The 25,450-nt window shown below is 48.6% G+C and overlaps 1 protein-coding gene across 1 annotated transcript; it reads right to left on the bottom strand.

Annotated features, from left to right (window-relative positions):
* Nucleotides 1-17,087: 17,087 nt before the first annotated feature.
* LOC149912511 (rho GTPase-activating protein 32-like) lies at nucleotides 17,088-24,320 on the bottom strand. The gene is made up of 9 exons (XM_090131132.1): nucleotides 24,242-24,320; nucleotides 23,847-23,928; nucleotides 23,224-23,367; nucleotides 22,845-22,947; nucleotides 22,617-22,749; nucleotides 22,369-22,451; nucleotides 21,901-22,008; nucleotides 21,405-21,550; nucleotides 17,088-17,098 (listed from the first exon to the last, which is right to left on the bottom strand). The coding sequence occupies exons 1-9, from the start codon at nucleotides 24,290-24,292 to the stop codon at nucleotides 17,088-17,090; spliced, it is 861 nt and encodes a 286-aa protein (XP_089987258.1). The 5' UTR covers nucleotides 24,293-24,320.
* Between the last annotated feature and the right edge of the window lie 1,130 nt (nucleotides 24,321-25,450).

Genomic DNA, 25,450 nt, shown 5'->3' with positions numbered 1-25,450 from the left:
TGTTGTTTCAGTTGCTGCTGATGGCAGGAAGGACTGTAAGGATGGAAAGGCTGGTGTTTGCCATGGGCAGGGAAACACATCTGGTTTTCATTTTTTCATTCTCTTTGAGTGCCAGATAAACAGGGGAGAGTGTGCCCTCACCTTGTAACTCCCCTGCCCTCTTCTGCTGAGATGGTGAAATGTCCCAGCTTCTAGAAGGACATCAGGACAAAGATATGTAATGAAAATCAGTCCAGGCTGGCAGTCCTTGTGGGCATCAGCTGCTGGCATCTGCATTGCTGCTGCCATGAGCATGGCACAGCAGGTAAAAGATTGCTTTTCCTTGTGTGACACAGGAGCTCTTGACCTGACAGCCAGAGCGATGCAATAGAAAGAGCTGCAACCTCTGGCAGACATGGCAAAGGTGAGTGGGATGTTGTTTCAATTAGTGCAGATGTCAGGAAGGACTATAAGGATGGAAAGGCTGGTGTTTGCCATGGGCAGGGAAACACATCTGGTTTTCATTTTCTCTTACTCTTTGAGTGCCAGATAAACAAGGGAGAGTGTGCCCTCACCTTGGAAATCTCCTGCCTTTTGCTCTCGAGATGGAGAAATGTTCCAGCTTGTAGAAGGCCATCAGGACAAAGATATGCAATGAAAATAAGTCCAGGCTGGCAGTCCTTGTGGGCATCAGCTGCTGACATCTGCATTGCTGCTGCCATGAGCATGGCACAGCAGGTAAAAGATTGCTTTTCCTTGTGTGACATAGTCTCTGTTGACTTAAAAGCAAGAGGGATGCGATAGAAAGAGCTGCAACCTCTGCCAGACATGGCAAAGGTGAGTGGGATGTTGTTTCAGTTGCTGCTGATGTCAGGAAGGACTGTAAGGATGGAAAGGCTGGTGTATGCCATGGGCAGGGAAACACATCTGGTTTTCATTTTCTCTTTCTCTTTGAGTGCCAGATAAACAGGGGAGAGTGTGCCCTCACCTTGTAACTCCCCTGCCCTCTTCTGCTGAGATGGTGAAATGTCCCAGCTTCTAGAAGGACATCAGGACAAAGATATGCAATGAAAATAAGTCCAGGCTGGCAGTCCTTGTGGGCATCAGCTGCTGACATCTGCATTGTTCTTGCCATGAGCATGGCACAGCAGGTAAACGATTGCTTTTCCTTGTGTGACACAGGAGCTCTTGACTTGAAAGCTAGAGGGATGCAATAGAAAGAGCTGCAACCTCTGCCAGACATGGCAAAGGTGAGTGGGATGTTGTTTCAATTAGTGCTGATGTCAGGAAGGACTGCAAGGATGGACAGGCTGGTGTTTGCCATGGGCGGGGAAACACATCTGGTTTTCATTTTCTCTTTCTCTTTGAGTGCCAGATACACAGGGGAGAGTGTGCCCTCACCTTGGAACTCTCCTGCCCTCTGCTGCTGAGATGGAGAAATGTTCCAGCTTGTAGAAGGACATCAGGACAAAGATATGCAATGAAAATAAGTCCAGGCTGGCTGTCCTTGTGGGCATCAGCTGCTGGCATGTGCATTGCTGCTGCCATGAGCATGGCACAGCAGGTAAAAGATTGCTTTTCCTTGTGTGACACAGGAGCTTTTGATGTGAAAGCAAGAGGGATGCAATAGAAAGAGCTGCAACCTCAGGCAGACATGGCAAAGTTGAGTGGGATGTTGTTTCAATTAGTGCTGATGTCAGGAAGGACTGTAAGGATGGAAAGGCTGGTGTTTGCCATGGGCAGGGAAACACATCTGGTTTTCATTTTCTCTTTCTCTTTGAGTGCCAGATAAACAGGGGAGAGTGTGCCCTCACCCTGGAACTCTCCTGCCCTCTGCTGCTGAGATGTAGAAATGTTTCAGCTTCTAGAAGGACATCAGGACAAAGATATGTAATGAAAATAAGTCCAGGCTGGCTGTCCTTGTGGGCATCAGCTGCTGGCATCTGCATTGCTGCTGCCATGAGCATGGCACAGCAGGTAAAAGATTGCTTTTCCTTGTGTGACACAGGAGCTTTTGATGTGAAAGCAAGAGGGATGCAATAGAAAGAGCTGCAACCTCTGCCAGACATGGCAAAGGTGAGTGGGATGTTGTTTCAATTAGTGCTGATGTCAGGAGGACTGTAAGGATGGAAGGTCTGGTGTTTGCCATGGGCTGGGAAACACATCTGGTTTTCATCTTCTCTTTCTCTTTGAGTGCCTGATAAGCAGGGGAGAGTGTGCCTTCACCTTGGACCCATCCTGCCCTCTGCTGCTCAGAGGGAGAAATGTTCCAGTTTCTAGAAGGACATCAGGACAAAGATATGTAATGAAAATAAGTCCAGGCTGGCTGTCCTTGTGGGCATCAGCTGCTGGCATCTGCATTGCTGCTGCCATGAGCATGGCACAGCAGGTAAAAGATTGCTTTTCCTTGTGTGACACAGGAGCTCTTGTCTTGAAAGCATCAGTGATGCAATACAAAGAGCTGCAAACTCAGCCAGACATGGCAAAGGTGAGTGGGATGTTGTTTCAATTAGTGCTGAAGTTAGGAAGACTGTAAGGATGGAAAGGCTGGTGTTTGTCATGGGCTGGGAAACACATCTTGTTTCCATTTTCTCTTTCTCTTTGAGTGCCAGATAAAGAGCAGAGTGTGCCCTCACCTTGGACCCATCCTGCCCTCTGCTGCTCAGAGTGAGAAATGTCCCAGCTTGTAGAAGGACATCAGGACAAAGATATGCAATGAAAATAAGTCCAGGCTGGCTGTCCTTCTGGGCATCAGCTGCTGGAAACTGCATTGCTTCTGCCATGAGCATGGCACAGCAGGTAAAAGATTGCTTTTCCTTGTGTGACACAAGAGCTCTTGACTTGAAAGCTAGAGGGATGCAATAGAAAGAGCTGCAACCTCTGCCAGACATGGCAAAGGTGAGTGGGATGTTGTTTCAGTTGCTGCTGATGTCAGGAAGGACTGTAAGGATGGAAAGGCTGGTGTTTGCCATGGGCAGGGAAACACATCTGGTTTTCATTTTCTCTTTCTCTTTGAGTGCCAGATAAACAGGGGAGAGTGTGCCCTCACCTTGTAACTCCCCTGCCCTCTTCTGCTGAGATGGAGAAATGTTCCAGCTTCTAGGAGGACATCAGGACAAAGATATGTAATGAAAATAAGTCCAGGCTGGCTGTCCTTGTGGGCATCAGCTGCTCGCATCTGCATTGCTGCTGCCATGAGCATGGCAAAGAAGGTAAATGGTTGCTTTTCCTTGTGTGACACAGGAGCTCTTGACTTGAAAGCTAGTGGGATGCAATAGAAAGAGCTGCAACCTCTGCCAGACATGGCAAAGGTGAGTGGGATGTTGTTTCATTTAGTGCTGAAGTCAGGAGGACTGTAAGGATGGAAAGGCTGGTGTTTGCCATGGGCAGGGAAACACATCTGGTTTTCATTTTCTCTTTCTCTTTTTGTGCCAGATAAACAGTGGAGAGTGTGCCCTCAGCTTGGACCCATCCTGCCCTCTGCTGCTCAGAGGGAGAAATGTCCCAGCTTCTGGAAGGACATCAGGACAAAGATATGTAATGAAAATAAGTCCAGGCTGGCTGTCCTTGTGGGCATCAGCTGCTGGCATCTGTATTGCTGCTGCCATGAGCATGGCACAGCAGGTAAAAGATTGCTTTTCCTTGTGTGACACAGGAGCTCTTGACTTGAAAGCTAGAGGGATGCAATAGAAAGAGCTGCAACATCTGCCAGACATGGCAAAGGTGAGTGGGATGTTGTTTCAATTAGTGCTGATGTCAGGAAGGTGAGTAAGGATGGAAAGTCTGGTGTTTGCCATGGGCAGGGAAACACATCTGGTTTTCATGTTCTCTTTGTCTTTGTGTGCCAGATAAACAGGGGAGAGTGTGCCCTCACCTTGGACCCCTCCTGCCCTCTGCTGCTGAGATGGAGAAATGTTCCAGCTTGTAGAAGGACATCAGGACAAAGATATGCAATGAAAATAAGTCCAGGCTGGCTGTTTTTGTGGGCATCAGCTGCTCGCATCTGCATTGCTGCTGCCATGAGCATGGCAAAGCAGGTAAAAGATTGCTTTTCCTTGTTTGACACAGGAGCTCTTGACTTGAAAGCTAGAGGGATGCAATAGAAAGAGCTGCAACCTCTGCCAGACATGGCAAAGGTGAGTGGGATGTTGTTTCAGTTGCTGCTGATGGCAGGAAGGACTGTAAGGATAGAAAGGCTGTTGTTTGCCATGGGCAGGGAAACACATCTGGTTTTCATTTTCTCTTTGTGTGGCAGAAAAAGAGGAGAGTGTGCCTGCAACTTGGTACTCTCCTGCCCTTTTCTGCTGAGATGGAGAAATGTTCCAGCTTGTAGAAGGATATCAGGACAAAGATATGTAATGAAAATAAGTCCAGGGTGGCTGTCCTTGTGGGCATCAGCTGCTGGCATCTGCATTGCTGCTGCCATGAGCATGGCACAGCAGGTAAAAGATTGCTTTTCCTTGTGTGACACAGGAGCTCTAGACTTGAAAGCTAGAGGGATGCAATAGAAAGAGCTTCAACCTCTGCCAGACATGGCAAAGGTGAGTGGGATGTTGTTTCAGTTGCTGCTGATGTCAGGAGGACTGTAAGGATGGAAAGGCTGGTGTTTGCCATGGGCAGGGAAACAAATCTGGTTTTCATTTTCTCTTTCTCTTTTTGTGCCAGATAAACAGGGGAGAGTGTGCCCTCACCTTGGACCCCTCCTGTCCTCTTCTGTTGAGATGGAGAAATGTTCCAGCTTCTAGAAGGACATCAGGACAAAGATATGTAATGAAAGTAAGTCCAGGCTGGCTGTCCTTGTGGGCATCAGCTGCTGGCAACCACATTGCTTCTGCCGTGAGCATGGCAAAGCAGGTAAAAGATTGCTTTTCCTTGTGTGACACAAGAGCTCTTGACTTGAAAGCTAGAGGGATGCAATAGACAGAGCTGCAACCTCTGCCAGACATGGCAAAGGTGAGTGGGATGTTGTTTCCATTGCTGCTGATGGCAGGAAGGACTGGAAGGATGGAAAGTCTGGTGTTTGCCATGGGCAGGGAAACACATCTGGTTTTCATTTTCTCTTTGTGTGGCAGAAAAAGAGGAGAGTGTGCCTGTAACTTGGTACTCTCCTGCCCTTTTCTGCTGAGATGGAGAAATGTTCCAGCTTGTAGAAGGACATCAGGACAAAGATATGTAATGAAAATAAGTCCAGGCTGGCTGTCCTTGTGGGCATCAGCTGCTGGCATCTGCATTGCTGCTGCCATGAGCATGGCAAAGAAGGTAAATGGTTGCTTTTCCTTGTGTGACACAGGAGCTCTTGACTTGAAACTAGAGGGATGCAATAGAAAGAGCTGCAACCTCTGCCAGACATGGCAAAGGTGAGTGGGATGTTGTGTCAGTTGCTGCTGATGTCAGGAGGACTGTAAGGATGGAAAGGCTGGTGTTTGCCATGGGCAGGGAAACACATCTGGTTTTCATTTTCTCTTTCTCTTTGAGTGCCAGATAAACAGGGGAGAGTGTGCCCTCACCTTGCAACTCTCCTGCCCTCTGCTGCTGAGAGGGAGAAATGTCCCAGCTTCTGGAAGGACATCAGGACAAAGATATGTAATGAAAATAAGTCCAGGCTGGCAGTCCTTGTGGGCATCAGCTGCTGGCATCTGCATTGCTGCTGGCATGAGCATGGCAAAGCAGGTAAAAGGTTGCTTTTCCTTGTGTGACACAGGAGCTCTTGACTTGAAAGCTAGAGCGATGCAATAGACAGAGTTGCAACCTCTGCCAGACATGGCAAAGGTGAGTGGGATGTTGTTTCAATTAGTGCTGATGTCAGGAAGGACTGTAAGGATGGAAAGGCTGGTGTTTGGCATGGGCAGGGAAACACATCTGGTTTTCATTTTCTCTTCCTCTTTTTGTGCCAGATAAACAGGGGAGAGTGTGCCCTCACCTTGGACCCGTCCTGCCCTCTTCTGCTGAGATGGAGAAATGTTCCAGCTTCTAGAAGGACATCAGGACAAAGATATGTAATGAAAATAAGTCCAGACTGGCTGCCCTTCTGGGCATCAGCTGCTGGCAACTGCATTGCTGCTGCCATGATCATGGCAAAGCAGGTAAAAGGTTGCTTTTCCTTGTGTGACACAGGAGCTCTTGACTTGAAAGCTAGAGGGATGCAATAGAAAGAGCTGCAACCTCTGCCAGACATGGCAAAGATGAGTGGGATGTTGTTTCAATTAGTGCTGATGTCAGGAGGACTGTAAGGATCGAAAGGCTGGTGTTTGCCATGGGCAGGGAAACACATCTGGTTTTCATCTTCTCTTTCTCTTTGTGTTCCAGAAAAAGAGGAGAGTGTGCCCTCACCTTGGAACTCTCCTGCCCTCTTCTGCTGAGATGGAGAAATGTTCCAGCTTGTAGAAGGACATCAGGACAAAGATATGTAATGAAAATAAGTCCAGGCTGGCTGTCCTTGTGGGCATCAGCTGCTGGCATCTGCATTGCTGCTGCCATGAGCATGGCAAAGAAGGTAAATGGTTGCTTTTCCTTGTGTGACACAGGAGCTCTTGACTTGAAAGCTAGTGGGATGCAATAGAAAGAGCTGCAACCTCTGCCAGACATGGCAAAGGTGAGTGGGATGTTGTTTCATTTAGTGCTGAAGTCAGGAGGACTGTAAGGATGGAAAGGCTGGTGTTTGCCATGGGCAGGGAAACACATCTGGTTTTCATTTTCTCTTTCTCTTTTTGTGCCAGATAAACAGTGGAGAGTGTGCCCTCAGCTTGGACCCATCCTGCCCTCTGCTGCTCAGAGGGAGAAATGTCCCAGCTTCTGGAAGGACATCAGGACAAAGATATGTAATGAAAATAAGTCCAGGCTGGCTGTCCTTGTGGGCATCAGCTGCTGGCATCTGTATTGCTGCTGCCATGAGCATGGCACAGCAGGTAAAAGATTGCTTTTCCTTGTGTGACACAGGAGCTCTTGACTTGAAAGCTAGAGGGATGCAATAGAAAGAGCTGCAACATCTGCCAGACATGGCAAAGGTGAGTGGGATGTTGTTTCAATTAGTGCTGATGTCAGGAAGGTGAGTAAGGATGGAAAGTCTGGTGTTTGCCATGGGCAGGGAAACACATCTGGTTTTCATGTTCTCTTTGTCTTTGTGTGCCAGATAAACAGGGGAGAGTGTGCCCTCACCTTGGACCCCTCCTGCCCTCTGCTGCTGAGATGGAGAAATGTTCCAGCTTGTAGAAGGACATCAGGACAAAGATATGCAATGAAAATAAGTCCAGGCTGGCTGTTTTTGTGGGCATCAGCTGCTCGCATCTGCATTGCTGCTGCCATGAGCATGGCAAAGCAGGTAAAAGATTGCTTTTCCTTGTTTGACACAGGAGCTCTTGACTTGAAAGCTAGAGGGATGCAATAGAAAGAGCTGCAACCTCTGCCAGACATGGCAAAGGTGAGTGGGATGTTGTTTCAGTTGCTGCTGATGGCAGGAAGGACTGTAAGGATAGAAAGGCTGTTGTTTGCCATGGGCAGGGAAACACATCTGGTTTTCATTTTCTCTTTGTGTGGCAGAAAAAGAGGAGAGTGTGCCTGCAACTTGGTACTCTCCTGCCCTTTTCTGCTGAGATGGAGAAATGTTCCAGCTTGTAGAAGGATATCAGGACAAAGATATGTAATGAAAATAAGTCCAGGGTGGCTGTCCTTGTGGGCATCAGCTGCTGGCATCTGCATTGCTGCTGCCATGAGCATGGCACAGCAGGTAAAAGATTGCTTTTCCTTGTGTGACACAGGAGCTCTAGACTTGAAAGCTAGAGGGATGCAATAGAAAGAGCTTCAACCTCTGCCAGACATGGCAAAGGTGAGTGGGATGTTGTTTCAGTTGCTGCTGATGTCAGGAGGACTGTAAGGATGGAAAGGCTGGTGTTTGCCATGGGCAGGGAAACAAATCTGGTTTTCATTTTCTCTTTCTCTTTTTGTGCCAGATAAACAGGGGAGAGTGTGCCCTCACCTTGGACCCCTCCTGTCCTCTTCTGTTGAGATGGAGAAATGTTCCAGCTTCTAGAAGGACATCAGGACAAAGATATGTAATGAAAGTAAGTCCAGGCTGGCTGTCCTTGTGGGCATCAGCTGCTGGCAACCACATTGCTTCTGCCGTGAGCATGGCAAAGCAGGTAAAAGATTGCTTTTCCTTGTGTGACACAAGAGCTCTTGACTTGAAAGCTAGAGGGATGCAATAGACAGAGCTGCAACCTCTGCCAGACATGGCAAAGGTGAGTGGGATGTTGTTTCCATTGCTGCTGATGGCAGGAAGGACTGGAAGGATGGAAAGTCTGGTGTTTGCCATGGGCAGGGAAACACATCTGGTTTTCATTTTCTCTTTGTGTGGCAGAAAAAGAGGAGAGTGTGCCTGTAACTTGGTACTCTCCTGCCCTTTTCTGCTGAGATGGAGAAATGTTCCAGCTTGTAGAAGGACATCAGGACAAAGATATGTAATGAAAATAAGTCCAGGCTGGCTGTCCTTGTGGGCATCAGCTGCTGGCATCTGCATTGCTGCTGCCATGAGCATGGCAAAGAAGGTAAATGGTTGCTTTTCCTTGTGTGACACAGGAGCTCTTGACTTGAAACTAGAGGGATGCAATAGAAAGAGCTGCAACCTCTGCCAGACATGGCAAAGGTGAGTGGGATGTTGTGTCAGTTGCTGCTGATGTCAGGAGGACTGTAAGGATGGAAAGGCTGGTGTTTGCCATGGGCAGGGAAACACATCTGGTTTTCATTTTCTCTTTCTCTTTGAGTGCCAGATAAACAGGGGAGAGTGTGCCCTCACCTTGCAACTCTCCTGCCCTCTGCTGCTGAGAGGGAGAAATGTCCCAGCTTCTGGAAGGACATCAGGACAAAGATATGTAATGAAAATAAGTCCAGGCTGGCAGTCCTTGTGGGCATCAGCTGCTGGCATCTGCATTGCTGCTGGCATGAGCATGGCAAAGCAGGTAAAAGGTTGCTTTTCCTTGTGTGACACAGGAGCTCTTGACTTGAAAGCTAGAGCGATGCAATAGACAGAGTTGCAACCTCTGCCAGACATGGCAAAGGTGAGTGGGATGTTGTTTCAATTAGTGCTGATGTCAGGAAGGACTGTAAGGATGGAAAGGCTGGTGTTTGGCATGGGCAGGGAAACACATCTGGTTTTCATTTTCTCTTCCTCTTTTTGTGCCAGATAAACAGGGGAGAGTGTGCCCTCACCTTGGACCCGTCCTGCCCTCTTCTGCTGAGATGGAGAAATGTTCCAGCTTCTAGAAGGACATCAGGACAAAGATATGTAATGAAAATAAGTCCAGACTGGCTGCCCTTCTGGGCATCAGCTGCTGGCAACTGCATTGCTGCTGCCATGATCATGGCAAAGCAGGTAAAAGGTTGCTTTTCCTTGTGTGACACAGGAGCTCTTGACTTGAAAGCTAGAGGGATGCAATAGAAAGAGCTGCAACCTCTGCCAGACATGGCAAAGATGAGTGGGATGTTGTTTCAATTAGTGCTGATGTCAGGAGGACTGTAAGGATCGAAAGGCTGGTGTTTGCCATGGGCAGGGAAACACATCTGGTTTTCATCTTCTCTTTCTCTTTGTGTTCCAGAAAAAGAGGAGAGTGTGCCCTCACCTTGGAACTCTCCTGCCCTCTTCTGCTGAGATGGAGAAATGTTCCAGCTTGTAGAAGGACATCAGGACAAAGATATGTAATGAAAATAAGTCCAGGCTGGCTGTCCTTGTGGGCATCAGCTGCTGGCATCTGCATTGCTGCTGCCATGAGCATGGCAAAGCAGGTAAAAGATTGCTTTTCCTTGTGTGACACAGGAGCTCTTGACTTGACAGCTAGAGGGATGCAAGAGAAAGAGCTGCAACCTCTGCCAGACATGGCAAAGGTGAGTTGGATGTTTTTTCCATTGCTGCTGATGTCAGGAAGGACTGCAAGTAAGGAAAGTCTAGTGTTTGCCCTGGGCAGGGAAACACATCTGGTTTTCATCTTCTCTTTCTCTTTGTGTGCCAGAAAAAGAGGAGAGTGTGCCTGCAACTTGGACCCCTCCTGCCCTCTTCTGCTGAGATGGAGAAATGTTCCAGCTTCTTGATGGACATCAGGACAAAGATATGTAATGAAAATAAGTCCAGGCTGGCTGTCCTTGTGGGCATCAGCTGCTGGCATCTGCATTGCTGCTGCCATGAGCATGGCACAGCAGGTAAAAGATTGCTTTTCCTTGTGTGACACAGGAGCTCTTGAATTGAAACTAGAGGGATGCAATAGAAAGAGCTGCAACATCTGGCAGACATGGCAAAGGTGACTGGGATGTTGTTTCAATTAGTGCTGATATCAGGAGGACTGTAAGGATCGAAAGGCTGGTGTTTGCCATGGGCAGGGAAACACATCTGGTTTTCATCTTCTCTTTCTCTTTGTGTTCCAGAAAAAGAGGAGAGTGTGCCCTCACCTTGGAACTCTCCTGCCCTCTTCTGCTGAGATGGAGAAATGTTCCAGCTTGTAGAAGGACATCAGGACAAAGATATGTAATGAAAATAAGTCCAGGCTGGCTGTCCTTGTGGGCATCAGCTGCTGGCCGCTGCCTCTGTGCTGCCATGGGCAGGGCACAGCACACACAGTGTTTGCAGCTCCCTGTGTGACACTGGCCCTGGTGACCTGACAGCCATTGGGAGACAATAGAAAGAGCTGCCTCCCTCTGCCAGATGAGGCAAAGGTGAGAATCCCAGAATCACAGCATGGCCCGGGTTGGAAAGGAGCTCAAGGTTCTTGAATCTCCGACCCTTGGCTCTCCAAGGGTGCACAGGGGGCTTTGTTCTCCCTGTGGTGCAGCTTCAGTGCCAACTCACAGCTGAGCTGGTTGGCACACTGTGACAGCCTGCCGCTCTGAAGCTCTTGGGGCAGTGCTCAGTTCTTTCTGAAGTACTCTGGAAAATGCTGCTTCTCCTTCACCAAGTCTGTTTCCAGACAGACGTCTTTTTCTCCTCTGTACACACAAACAGTATCTTGTAACTCCCTGGCACAGTGCTCAGAAGTGATACTTCTGGAAGCACGTCAGAGAAAAGTGGCCTTGTCCCAGTGGACTTTCAGAGCAGATGAGAACAAGTCTTGGTTGACGGCTTTCTTCTGCTTCTGGAACTGCACAGGCAGGTTGTGTGTTGTCATACTTTATGCCAGAGTGCCAAACTGAAGCAGTTTCTGCAACCTCTTTTTTTCATACTTGTCACTCTTTGCTGAGACCTTAACTTAGTCATTTTTAATGCGCTCTCCTCTAAACTACTTTGTCCTCCAGTGTCAGTGTTGTATGAATCAGGACTGTGGGATTTCATCAGTGAAAGGATTCTGCTCTAATGACTGTCATTCTAAAGCTGATATTGTTTCTACCGCATCAGGCTTGCATGAAGCATCTCTGATCAACAGAGAAATCAGAAAATTTGCTGTTCCTATTGCAGTTTCCTTTTAACTAGTGATGAATGCTGTCAGTTTATTTTTGGCACCAGAAATCCTGGGATGCAACCAGGTTAGATAAGAAGTGACACTGAGTCAACAGTAAAGGAACATAGATGAGACAGCATCACACAGCTCTGGAAAAGATGTTCCAGCTCTGTGTCTACCTACACCTTCAGGAGATGAAAAGTACTGGCTTACTGAGGTGTCCTGGGTTGCAGGTTCTGTTAATCTCCATTTTTGGAAGAGCTGCTTGCAATAAATACCTTGTAAGGTGAATGAGCTTGATAGAATCAGGGTGTGAAGGAGATGGATTTGCTGTTTCCCTGAAGGTGCAGGAGTATTGCTGTGCCTACAGACAGTGAACAAGGCAGAAATCACTGTGTTCCTCAGAATGAAAAGCAAAAGAATAAAAATCTTTTTGGGAGTGACAGCACGCCTGAATGAAGCACAAATCTAAACATTTAAAATAAGGGCTAGTGTCAAAGGGACTTGCAGTATTTCTCGTGAAGAAATATTTGATGCTTCTTTATGATAGTCATCATAACAAAAGTGTACTGATGTCTTTGCTGAGGATTTCCTTGGTTCCAGCCTGAAGGTGTGCGCAGGCATGAGCAGGCAGTGCTGAGCTGCAGGTGAGTGCCTGTGTCCCACAGCAGGAAACCCGTGGATGTCTTCAGGGGTTTGAAATGGGCAGAGCTGTGAAACCTGCAGGCTTTCACTGAAATTGTCCTCTGCTTTATTTTGTAATCTTAGTTTCACCAATGCTTTCCAATATTATTTTCGTATGAGTGCAGATACATGGGATAGGATTTAAAGTTTTTATGGTGCTGCTGTATAATTTTCTGTAGTCATCATAAGCCAATAAAAAAAATAAATGGTAATCAGGCAATCTATTAACAACCTGTGGCACGTGTCGAAACAATTCTTGCAGGTAGACAATGTTGCTATACAATAATGTGGCTATCCAAAACTGTTAATTATACTTGATGAGCTGGAGATAATCCTGAAATGCAGGACTTTGATCTTAGCCAAGAATAATACAAGTTATTATCGTAGTTAAATTGGCAGCTGCTATCAAAAGCCTGTGTCTTATTTCCCTTTTAGTAACACTGGCTAAATCAGAGAAAGTGATAAAAGAATTTCATGATTGCAGCTTAGGGATTCTTTCCCACTTGACCAGAAGTAATCAATGTCCAAAAATGTCTGTAAATACTTTTTCTATCTTATTTTGCAAGATGTATTGATATTTGAGATGAATGGCAAAAACATTTTGCGTACATAGATAAGCAGTGCAAATTTCCTGGATAGTTTTAGAGAAAAAAGCTCCAGTTATCTGATCATTGCCATACAGAAATAAGATTTACAGAAAAATTCTCATTATTATTATTCATGCATGAATAAGTTCAAAAAAGAGATGTGGGGGATGTTGTTTCAATTCCAGGTGATTGTAGGAAAAACTGTCAGGATGGAAAGGCTAGTGTCTCCATGGGCAAAGAAAAACTTCTGTTTTCATGATCCCTTTGTGTTTGAGTGCAAGAGGCCATGAGGAGAGTGTGCCCTAAACTTGGACCCTTTTTGACCATTGCAGCAGAGATGGAGAAGTGTTCAACCTTCTAGAAGGACATCATGACAAAGATATGTAATGAAAATAAGTCCAGGTTGGCTGTCCTTGTGGGCATCAGCTGCTGACATTTGCATAGTTGTTGCTATGGAAATGGCAGAAAAGCTGGAATGTTGCATTTCTTTGTGTGACACAAGCACTGGTGAATTCAGAGCCAGAGGGGTATAACAGAAAGAGCATCACCTCCCTGCCAGATTAGGCAAAGGTGACTGGGATGTTGTTTCAGTTGCTGCTGATGGCAGGAAGGACTGTAAGGATGGAAAGGCTGGTGTTTGCCATGGGCAGGGAAACACATCTGGTTTTCATTTTTTCATTCTCTTTGAGTGCCAGATAAACAGGGGAGAGTGTGCCCTCACCTTGTAACTCCCCTGCCCTCTTCTGCTGAGATGGTGAAATGTCCCAGCTTCTGGAAGGACATCAGGACAAAGATATGCAATGAAAATAAGTCCAGGCTGGCTGTCCTTGTGGGCATCAGCTGCTGGCATCTGCATTGCTGCTGCCATGAGCATGGCACAGCAGGTAAAAGATTGCTTTTCCTTGTGTGACACAGGAGCTCTTGTCTTGAAAGCATCAGTGATGCAATACAAAGAGCTGCAAACTCAGCCAGACATGGCAAAGGTGAGTGGGATGTTGTTTCAATTAGTGCTGAAGTTAGGAAGACTGTAAGGATGGAAAGGCTGGTGTTTGTCATGGGCTGGGAAACACATCTTGTTTCCATTTTCTCTTTCTCTTTGAGTGCCAGATAAAGAGCAGAGTGTGCCCTCACCTTGGACCCATCCTGCCCTCTTCTGCTGAGATGGAGAAATGTCCAAGGTTCTAGAAGGACATCAGGACAAAGATATGCAATGAAAATAAGTCCAGGCTGGCTGTCCTTGTGGGCATCAGCTGCTGGCATCTGCATTGCTGCTGCCATGAGCATGGCACAGCAGGTAAAAGATTGCTTTTCCTTGTGTGACACAAGAGCTCTTGACTTGAAAGCTAGAGGGATGCAATAGAAAGAGCTGCAACCTCTGCCAGACATTGGAAAGGTGAGTGGGATGTTGCTTAAGTTAGTGCTGATGTCTGGAAGGACTGCAAGGATGGAAAGGCTGGTGTTTGGCATGGGCAGGGAAACACATCTGGTTTTCATTTTCTCTTTGTGTTCCAGAAAAATTGGAGAGTGTGCCCTAACCTTGGACCCCTCCTGCCCTCTGCTGCTCAGAGGGAGAAATGTTCCAGCTTGTAGAAGGACATCAGGACAAAGATATGTAATGAAAATAAGTCCAGGCTGGCTGTCCTTCTGGGCATCTGCTGCTGGCATCTTCATTGCTGCTGCCATGATCATGGCAAAGCAGGTAAAAGATTGCTTTTCCTTGTGTGACACAGGAGCTCTTGACTTGAAAGCTAGAGGGATGCAATAGAAAGAGCTGCAACCTCTGCCAGACATGGCAAAGGTGAGTGGGATGTTGTTTCCATTCGTGCTGATGTCAGGAAGGACTGTAAGGATGGAAAGGCCGGTGTTTGCCATGGGCAGGGAAACACATCTGGTTTTCATTTTCTCTTCCTCTTTTTGTGCCAGATAAACAGGGGAGAGTGTGCCCTCACCTTGGACCCGTCCTGCCCTCTTCTACTGAGATGGAGAAATGTTCCAGCTTCTAGAAGGACATCAGGACAAAAATATGTAATGAAAATAAGTCCAGACTGGCTGCCCTTCTGGGCATCAGCTGCTGGCAACTGCATTGCTGCTGCCATGATCATGGCAAAGCAGGTAAAAGGTTGCTTTTCCTTGTGTGACACAGGAGCTCTTGACTTGAAAGCTAGAGGGATGCAATAGAAAGAGCTGCAACCTCTGCCAGACATGGCAAAGATGAGTGGGATGTTGTTTCAATTAGTGCTGATGTCAGGAGGACTGTAAGGATGGAAGGTCTGGTGTTTGCCATGGGCTGGGAAACACATCTGGTTTTCATCTTCTCTTTCTCTTTGAGTGCCTGATAAGCAGGGGAGAGTGTGCCCTCACCTTGGACCCCTCCTGCCCTCTGCTGCTTAGATGGAGAAATGTTCCAGCTTCTAGGAGGACATCAGGACAAAGATATGTAATGAAAATAAGTCCAGGCTGGCTGTCCTTGTGGGCATCAGCTGCTGGCATCTGCATTGCTGCTGCCATGATCATGGCAAAGCAGGTAAAAGGTTGCTTTTCCTTGTGTGACACAGGAGCTCTTGACTTGAAAGCTAGAGGGATGCAATAGAAAGAGCTGCAACCTCTGCCAGACATGGCAAAGGTGAGTGGGATGTTGTTTCAGTTGCTGCTGATGGCAGGAAGGACTGTAAGGATGGAAAGGCTGTTGTTTGCCATGGGCAGGGAAACACATCTGGTTTTCATTTTCTCTTTCTCTTTTTGTGCCAGATAAACAGGGGAGAGTGTGCCCTCACCTTGGAGCTCTCCTGCCCTCTGCTGCTCAGAGGGAGAAATGTCCCAGCTTCTAGAAGGACATCAGGACAAAGATATGGAGTGAAAATAAGTCCAGGCTGGCTGTTTTTGTGGGCATCAGCTGCTCGCATCTGCATTGCTGCTGCCATGAGCATGGCACAGCAGGTAAGGGATTGCTTTTCGTTGTGTGACAGCTGTTAAGCCATTCTGATTCACCGTTTTCATCCACAGCATAGAGCTTTTTCCCACACTGCTGTTTCTATCCAGCAATGTGCATATGTGCAGTGCTACAGACGTTGGTGGCCCTGCCTGTGGCAGGGAGTTGGAGATTCCTGATCCTTGAGGTCCCTTCCAACCCGGGCCATTCTGTGTGTGTGTGTGTGACTGGCTAAACACCAATTGTTGCTAGCTCAGCAGGTATACTGCTAATTATTGAACGCCTGACAGCTGCTTATCAACACTTGGCCACTATTTCTGGACACCTGCTCATCCCTGAAGAGAGAGAAGTTTGGAAGGAGGACAGAGGGGAGTCTCTTGATGCCTGCCTGTTGCATCCCTACCTGCCCACAGAGTGAGTCACTTCGGCCTTGTGTGGAGGCCCTGGCTTCTTTGGAGTCTGTTTTTCTTTTGCTGAGCTTCTCCTATCCAAACAGAATGGCCTTACAACATGCTTTCTGGTCCTTAATACTAAACCCATGCAATTTGTAACTATTACAGTTCTGTAAGTGAGAATTGATCACATGATTGAACAACTGTATTTCTAAAACATGTTATGAAATAGCTTCTTTTTACTAATACTAATAAAGTCTTTCTACTTTTTCAAACTGTTTCCAAGGGCAAATTACAAAACACATGGTGCTGTACTGCTTCAGAGCAATCCCACATTTGATAGCCAGTGCAGAAACAACATTCCATCCTACAGCATTAGCTAGTTCAGAGGTACCAGACGTGTATCTGGATGTGGCTGTTGTGCGTAACTGGGGCTGAGGGATCAGAAATGACAGCTCCACTCTTGGAGACCACAGAACTAAAATGGAAAGATAAAATAGTTGCAGGGCAATTGTTCTCTGTGCCTGAAGCAGGGACCGATTTATGGGGGAGAGATTTAACAGTTAAATGAGGATATCAGATATCAGGTGTCAATGAATGTGTTATCAGCTGTGATGAAGAAGAAATGAATCCAAAGCTGTGGGCAGGGGAAGGAAATCGGGGTGGACTCACAATTTTCCCTTACAAAGAACTGCCCAAGGAGGGAGTGGAGCTGTGAAACAGCAACAATATCCCATAGCCTTAGAAGGGAGAGTGGGTCTAAAAGCTGTAACACAGACAGTGGTTAAGGATGGTCTTCTGGAACCTTGTCTGTGGCCTTATAACACCCCAATCCTGTCGGCACGGAAGGCAGACGGCACGTATCGGCTGGTGCAAGATGTAAGGAAATGACTGAACCCGTTCTCAAAAGACAGCCTGTGGTTCCTAACCCCTATACCCTAATGAGTCAGATCCCACACGGACAGCAGTGGTTTGGTGTGAGAGACCTCAAAGATGCTTTCCGGACAGCCTCTGGACTCAGAGAGAAATGGCTGCGTTTGTATGAGGACACATTGTAATCCTATCGTGATTCGTGATGATACTGTAGATACTGGAACTCCTGCTAATCCTTGTCTTTGCAACATGTGAAGCAAGTGACTGGTGCTGCTGTCATGCAGAAAGCTCCCTTCCAACCACTCAGCAAGCATTTGGATGAGACAGCTTCCTGCTGGGGAGCCCTCCGACATCACTGCTGCCTCCTCCAGAACCATACCTGCAGATGCTTCAGAGCTCTTCAGCATGGACTTCCTTCCTCCCATCAGCAGCTGCTCCTGCACTGACCTTCATTCACACTGGGATACCATCTGCTTCCAGCAGGAGCTGACCTGCGAGACAGAGAAAGGAAACGTGGGATGAGCACCAATGCAGAAGCACAAGGCTGTGTCACCACCACGTCTTGCAGCCTTGGGAAGTCAGCTGCAACTGCAGCCTTGGTCAGAATTACAGCGGGCACCGTAAATTAAGTGTGACCTCTGAAGTTGTTGCCATGATCAGAAATAGACGCTGAAATCGCTCACATAACTGTCGGTGGTTCCCTCCAAATTCTTTTGCTTTGGGGAACAGATGGACTCGGAATGGAAGGACACGAGAAAAAGGACATCTGTTTGAGCTCAGCAGACTTGAGAGGTGGGCCTGGGTGAACCTCATGAGGTTCAGCACAGCCAAGTGCAAGGTTTGGCATTTGGGCCGGAGGAATCCCAGGCATTCTTTTGTCATCGTGGTGGTTTCCAATAGACCCCAACAATGAGACATCAGGTCGCCGTGTGGGCTCCTGGGTGACACTGCCATTTCCCAGCCATTGCAGCCTAGGGGCAAATAAAGTAAAATACTTCAGAAAGATCTCACACTGATTGCATATTTTACTGTTCTTTTACACAAAACAGAAGGGGAGGGCAGCAGATGCATGCAGCTGCATCAACACCCAGGCTGCTAAAGGAATGGAAAGACAGAAACATCAAATATCAATGCGTTATTCTAATGCAAGGAGGGAAGCTTTTTTCAGTGTTACTTTTTATCATTTAAAATGAGCAGTTGGCACTCTTAAAGGAAAATCCTAGGCCCCAGGTTCTGACAGTGTGGCAATCTGGCACGGACTCAGCTGTGAATGATCCAAACAGTCTGTTCCAGATTTTAACATCCCTTCTATGCATTCACAAGTTTTCTCTCTTGACTTCCCCTTACAGCCGTTAGATGCCAGCAAAACATCCCACAAACACTCCTTACCTCTGTGCACACAGGCACCCATCCAACCAGAGCCATCAGTCATTCCCAGCCATGCGCTCTTCCTCCAATCATGGTCAGCATCACACGGCCGTCACGCAGCTCACTTGACTCAGTTTTTCTCTTCTTTCTGGAGGTGTCCTTGCTTCTCAGCCTTACCTTCTCGTGATGTTTATCTCGCTCTGCAGCTCCTGCTCTGAATAGGCTTTCTTGGATTCCCGCATGACAGGCACAAAATGCAGCCACAGCCCCTGCCACCAAGGTCAGCTCTTCAGCACACATTACCTGAGGAGCACTTGGCAACTCCTGCAACCTGAGCAGTGCCAGGAAGACTGTTTCACTTCTGCTTCTCCTGGCTCAGAAATTCATTTTCCTACCTAGAAAATGGGAAAAGAAAAGAAAGAAAAAAAATCCTGACATAAAGCAGACACAATTGATACTATGGAATTCTGGATTTGCCCTCTATGATGAGAAGTTGAGTGCAAAGAACTAAGAAGAGCCAGGACCAGGTTGTGAACTTGTGGGTAAAATTAGGAAGTGCAGCAGTGCAGGGCTTCTGGAGGTGAGGGTCTGCTACAGCCGCCTGGAAAGAGAGCCTGTTGGTGGGAGCTGCTTACTGCAGCCAGCAGAAGCATCGCACTCACTGACTCTCATCCTGATGGGGGATTCCAGTCAGTCTGGGAAATCAGCATGGCTGGCTGCAAGCAATCTGACAGACTCCTGGAGTGCAGTGAGAATCACTCTGTGGTGCAGGCATTGGGCACAGCAAGCAGAAGGGAAGCATTGCTGGACATGGTGCACACCAGGGGTTACGACAGGAGGCGGTCAGGGCTGCAGTGACCATGCCCTCCTTGAGTTGGTGATCTCAAGGAATGCGGGCCTGGCAGGAAGCAAAGGCAGGAGCCTGAACTTCAGGAGAGCCAGCTGCAGGCTGTTCCAGGAATTCTTGGACGAGATGCTCTGGACAACTGTTTGTAGGGGCAAAGGGATGGAAAAGAGCTGGTCACTTTCTCAGAAAAAAACTTGCTCAGGTTGCACGCTGAGCTGCCTGACGTTGGCCAGGGGGAGCTTCTCCTGCCGCAGTGTGCTGATGACAGGTCTGGAGGTGATCTGCAGGGCCAGTTCGTAGGTGGGAGCCAGGAAAGGATATGATGGGAGGAGAGAGGTGTTAAGCAACATCCAAGGCATCAAAATGCATCAGAAAGGCCTGAAAAGCATCACAAAGCCACAGCCAGGAAGCTTGGGAGTATCATGAGCAGCATCCAGGATGCGAGAGATTATTTGCTACCATGCCAAATGGTAGCAGAGCTCCCCCTGCAGACATCCCAAAGCCAGACAAAACAGGAACAAACCCGGAGCTGTGCTGCACAAACCCCACAGCCACAGCATTGCAAGCTGGGGTGCCTTGCTGTGTGCTGCATTCATCCCAGTCCGTGTGAATGAAGACTCTGGAGGCAGTCAAGGCGTTGATTGAGCACAAGTGTGCTTTTATTATTATATAAAAGACAGGAGGGTGTGAGAGGTCCACGGTGAAGATGGGACTCATCCTGTCTTGTCATGGAGAGAGTGGCTCAGAGCTCTCAGTGCTGCTGTCCGGTGCCTGGGACTGGAGGCCTGATTGAAAGTCCCCTTGCAAGAGGCTCTGCTCCTCCTCACTGATGCTGACCTGCTCCTGCATGGAGGTGCTGCTGTTGGGGCACTCACACTGCTCTTGGGATGGCCTGCACTGCAGAGACTCCTGGTTACAATCCAGGCTGCTGACTGTTGTTTCTGGCAGGCCCAGGTCAGCATTTTCAACAGAGCCAGGTGTAATGAGGGCATGAACTTGAATGAGCTCCTTCTCTCCATCACTGTTGTCATGTGTAAGGCTGCTGTTGGAACTGCAGGAATTTGTGCTTCCTAAGAGCTCTCCACTGATGGAAGCACACAGAGCATCCTCGCTACTTGCCCTGGATCTTGTGGGTTGGCAAGGGCTCGATTCACCTAGAAAGGATACACAGGGGTTAGTGTCAAACTTTCACAAGCTGAATTACGACAGTGGTTCTTGATCAGGGGTGAACTGAAGATGTTAGGCAGGGGCTGGAAGGCCAGAAGGAGATACAAGTGCAGAGCAAGCTTGAATTCTATGTTCCTGAAAAGCAGGGATTTGGAAGCTGCATTTGCACCCTTACCTGCCAGGACTACCACTGCTGTTTCTGAGGGCTGCCTGGCATTGCGCTGCAGTTGGCGTTTGCTCCCAGAGGATGGCTTTCTGAGGCTGAAGCAGCAACACCAACTGCTAGCTGGTGATTCCTCATTCTTGCTGGGTGGATTTTGCCTGGAGAGAGAAAACAGCCAATGCTGTGAGTCGTGCGTGGTGCAGGGTGAGGGAAGAGCTGCACTGAGCTCTTGGCAGCAGTTGCTTGTTCCTAGCACTGCCTGGTTTCTGCAGAAAAACAGAAAGACCCACCCAAACAATGATGCTAGGTGCTGGAAAAGAAAGTCCTCTTTACCTTTCAGATGGAAAGTCGATGACTCTGTGGAATTTGCCCTGCCCAGCTGCAGGGCTTTCTTTCACTTCAATGTCCCTGCTGCTCTCTGTTACCACAGAAGAGGTGCTGTGGCCTCGCCTCTGTGCCTGTGCCTCCTCCAGGCTGAGCAGCTTTGTGGCAGCAGAAGAGACCCCCACAGACTTGGGCCCTGGGAGAGAATTGTGCCCTGTCAGGGAAAACCACAGGTAAGAGCGAGGATCAGAAAGCAGCAGCACAGCCACCACAGTTCTGGGGGAGGTGCTGTATTTTTCTCAGGCTTGCTTATCTGAGCCACTGGAAGAAGAGGAGCTCAAAATAACCATGTGGGCAGAGGTCTGTTTATGGCAAAGGACACGGTCATCATTAAGAGAGCTCACCCCTAGATAAAAGGGGCAGGGAACTGAGAAAGCTTCGCTGCCACACTTGCATCAAGCTTTTCCTGCGTGCAAACCATAATAATGACGGTTTCCTCCTTGTGAAGTTTGGGCTTGGACATTCTCAGCATCCAGCAACAGGATGCCATACCCTAATGGAAGCCCAGAGGTCTGCTGTCCCCTTGATGGTAAAAGAGTATCTCAGAGGTCCTGGAGAAGGCCTGCATTTGATCAAGGTGTCAGGTCAAGATCAAGCTAATGGAGGAAGACACTCACCTGCTGCATCTGCAATGTCTGCTCCGGATTTGGAGCAGAAGAGGACGTCTGTGTGGTTGATGATGAATTCCACCACATCCGACTGCATCTGCAGCTCCATGCAGGCAGCTCTTCCGCTGGCGCAGGCAGACTCGTTCTGCTGTGATCTGTAGAAAAGGCAGATTTTAGAAGTCATTTCTCCAAGACCGTTTCCCCGAGTCTGAATTGTTGCAGCCAAAAGCTGTCAGCTGAGGCTCTGGAGACTTCCAAAGTGGGCAATCAGTGATGCCACTGCAGAAATTCCCCTGGATGATCAAGGACACGTCAGTCCCATCTCAACAACACTGCAGAAATTGTCACCTAGACATTGTGCCCGTGGGGATGGAGAACAGCCCAGGCTCCTGCTCTTCTGTCAGCCAAAGATTTTACAGAAGAGCACATTTGATGGAGAAAAAGAGAGGACTGCTTTTCTTAACTGGAGAACAGAGGAAGCGTTGAAACAGAACCAGAAGTTTACCTTAAGAGGTTTGGAGCCCACACAATGGCTAGGTTCTTGGCATGCATGTTTGTTACCGTGGAGCTCCCAGCCAGACACGCCAAGTGTCTCATCAGGTACTCCAGTGTCCTGGAAAACAAGAGAAGCAAACGTTCAGCACCAACGAGCATGCCGTGCTGCAATTCAGAAAGCAAACCTCCATTCATGCTACTTCTTGTGATTGCTACTGTCACCGAAGGTAAAGTAGATCCAACTTGACTGAGTGCCACGCTGCAGCACCAAGCCCCAGCACAGCACAGCCGCAGCCATCAGCTGCACCAAGCGTGCCCCCGTGCCCAGGAACTGACCCCATAAAGTAACCCCATGGAGCCTTCAACCCTTCAGCAAACACAGGCATCGTGTTGCCGGCGTGAGACAGAGCCTGGAACTGCATCGTTGCCCTCTGCGATGCAGCAGGGCTGAGCTCAGCAGGCTGAGGGCAGCACTGACCTGTAGTGAGGAGCGGGCAGCTGCTGGATGACGTCCTGCATTCTGAGCAGCCGCTCCTCCTCTGTAGCGGCACCAACAGCATCCTGGAGTAGTGCAGAAAGGGAGCGAGACACCAATCAGGCTAGTACACCACTGCGAGTAAACCTCGTGGGGCTGACAGCAAAAGGGCCTCCGAGCTGGGGCACTGCTGCAGCCATCTGCCAAGAGGCCCAGGAAGAGGGAAATGAAAGACGTGGCCTTGTGCTTACCGAGAACTTGCCGTACAGCTGGTGGGTGAGCAGAGGGTTCGGGAGCTCCCTGAAGTACATCTTGCAGAGGGAGCTCACGCTGTGAATGTCACGGACGGTGAGCTCAGGAATCTGCTCCGACTCAAATTCCTGCCTGGAGAGAGGGACGCAAACCCGGTTGAGCGAGAGGAAGGCAAGCCCAAAGCCACACCAGATGCACTCAGGCTGTGTCAGTCGCAGCACTCTTACCGCAGTCTCTGGATGTTGGACACGACGCCGGACAGGCGGTATATCCCCTGCACCACGCCGTGCTGCTCAATGAACTCAGCGCAGCTCTGGAGGACCTGGGGGACTGAAGAACACGTGCCAGCCGTCAGTGGAGCTCCTGATTCAAGTCCTGCTGCAGGCTGTGCTTCACATCCCATCCACTAAGCCCAGCCAGGCTTGGCTGAAGCAAATACAGATGTGCTTGTCTCTTAGGAGCATCCGCCTCACTTTATCCTTCAGCCATCAACTCCCATTACACGTGCCTCCACTGCTATCAGCCTACCCCCTGCTAGATATGAGCTCCCTTTCATCTTATTTAGATGCCAGCAGAGGAAGATCTCAGGAATGGGCAGCTCCTTACCATCACGACCGGAGTGGAGAAGATGCTCTCCCAGGTCACCGCCAAACACCCTTTCCTTCTCCACCTCCCGCTCGGTCGGTTTCTTTGGGCGGGCCTTCACCAAGGAACGAAGGAAGGTGAGGATCTTGCTGCGTTTCTTGGGCTCTGCACAACAAAAGGAAGAAACCAGGTCATTTCAGGTTTGGCTCCGTTGGACGAGGCCGAGCACAGCACATTCTACAGAGCACGTCAGAACGGGAAGAACATTACCAACCAGTACATACAAAAAGGGATTTTCCCCATCTCTGGAGGAGCCCAAGGCCAGGCTGGATGGGGCCCTGGGCAGCCTGGTCTAATCTGACATTAAATGTGGGGGCTGGGAGACCATCCTGAGGCAGGAGGGTTGGAGCATGATGATCCCTGAGGTCCCTTCCATCCCAAGCCATTCTATGAAGATTCTATAGTTTTGCCAAGTCCAATCATAAACTCAGGAGGATTGGGCCAAATCTCTGCCCCATGGTGTGCATGAAGAATCATCAACCCAGAGGACAATGTGGGATGGATAAAGGAGGTACTAAACATGGAACATACCCCCAAAAAGACTTCATTTTGCTTTCCCACACCATCAAATGTAACATCCATACCTGGCTTTGGCACAGAATTGATGAGTGCCTCAGGAATGTTCTTATTAATGAGTTCCACACACTCCCCTGGGAAAAATCCAACCTGTAACAAGAAGAGAAGCCAACTATTGCATGCAGCACTTCTCAGATCTGAACTGTTAAACCAAAAGGCACGTAACATTTCCCTCAGAACGTGCTTGCCTGACGTTCCATAAGACTATCCAGCAGAAAATGGCCATAGTTCACAGCATAAAGGTAATAATTTTTCAACATTTGCAGCCAAAGGCAAGGTCCTCTGACACCGACACAGTGAAACTGTTTATGTCCACTGGGCATCCTGTGCAGGCAGAGCAGCTCTAAGCTGAGATTCCTGCCTTTACTGAAGTTGCACTCTCCAGTCTGAAGCTTGTGCCTACCTGGAAGCCGAGCTTGCCTCTCCACCAGGGGGTCAGCTCCTTTGGTGGCATGTCGATGACACACACGATGTCTCCCACCTGCAAGAGATTGCAACGTCAATCCCAGCTTCAGCACGGCTGGGAGGAAAGCACAGCTCAAATGACTGCATTCTTCTGCACTGCCAAACATCGCCGAGCATGAGAGCACTTGCACCAGTGCAGCTCTGAAGGCATTTGCCATTGTAAAATTGAGCAACAAGGAACGCCTTGAACTGCTTACCTCAAAGGAGAGTTCATCCGCTGCCTGGGCAACGTATCTCTTAATAGCATGGGCAGCAGCAATAGCTGGAACATTCACAGGTGCCACCTCATGGTCCAGCAGGGGCTTCCCCTTGTTCTCAGCCTGAAACAGAGAGTACAGGCCACGGTGAGGAGCTGGGAACCAACAAGGAGGATTTCAAGGTGAGGAGCACATCTGCAGAGAAAGCTGCAGGAAATGCACTCGGTCCTTATCATGGGCACTTCAGAAGGAACTGCAAGTCTAATAACGACTGTTTCTCTCCCTGGTGTGCAGCAGGCACACGCCAGCAAAGATGCATCTCTCCCCACCCAGACTAATCAGCAATGGCACTGACGCAGACAGGTGGCCTTGTCCATTTTGCCCCCTCCTTTCCTGCGCTCTTTGTGCAGGAAGGCTGACTGTTTCAGATGCTAGGAGACCGTGAAGAGGGAAACCAAAGCTACGGCTGCAGTTACAAGGTGCAAACAGTGCCACTGCAGGCACAAAGCAGCTCTCTTGAGCAGTCCAACCAACAGCGAGGCCAAACAGAGCAGAGAATGATTGTTGTTTCTGCAGCCATTTCAAGGGAAAAGTCAGTAGAGGACAAACACCACAGCCGAGATGGCTCTGGTACTTTTATAAACTTGCCACGCTTGCACTACTGTCTTGCCACAGAGGAGCTCTCTTGGAAAGCAGGAGAGCACATCTGCGGCTCACTCTGCTGGCTGCAGTCAGGGAACAAAGACCAATCAGAACTTCATACTCTACCTCTGTCCATGCCAGGTCAGGCCCACAGCTGATCTCGCTGCACGCCACAGCCATCAGCGTAGGTGTGACAAGCTGGAACTGAAAAGAAACACACTTTTATTTTCTCTGTTCACATCTCTGCTGTGCTCCCTACAGCTGTCGGGCACACTCACACAGCCCAAGCACGCCTGCTGGTGTCCCTG

Source organism: Phasianus colchicus, chromosome Z (genome assembly GCF_987193195.1).
Source record: "Phasianus colchicus chromosome Z, bPhaCol1.hap1.1, whole genome shotgun sequence".
Taxonomy (NCBI): Eukaryota; Metazoa; Chordata; class Aves; order Galliformes; family Phasianidae; genus Phasianus; species Phasianus colchicus.
This window is presented reverse-complemented; position numbering and strand designations above follow the sequence as displayed.

Excerpts from the sequence above, each read along its gene's own strand:
- LOC149912511 (XM_090131132.1), bottom strand. The coding sequence starts at position 24,292 with ATGCCACCAAAGGAGCTGACCCCCTGGTGGAGAGGCAAGCTCGGCTTC. Across the intron at positions 23,368-23,846 it reads CAATTCTGTGCCAAAGCCAG|AGCCCAAGAAACGCAGCAAG; the intron begins GTATGGATGTTA and ends TTTGTTGTGCAG. Across the intron at positions 22,750-22,844 it reads TCCAACATCCAGAGACTGCG|GCAGGAATTTGAGTCGGAGC; the intron begins GTAAGAGTGCTG and ends CCCTCTCTCCAG.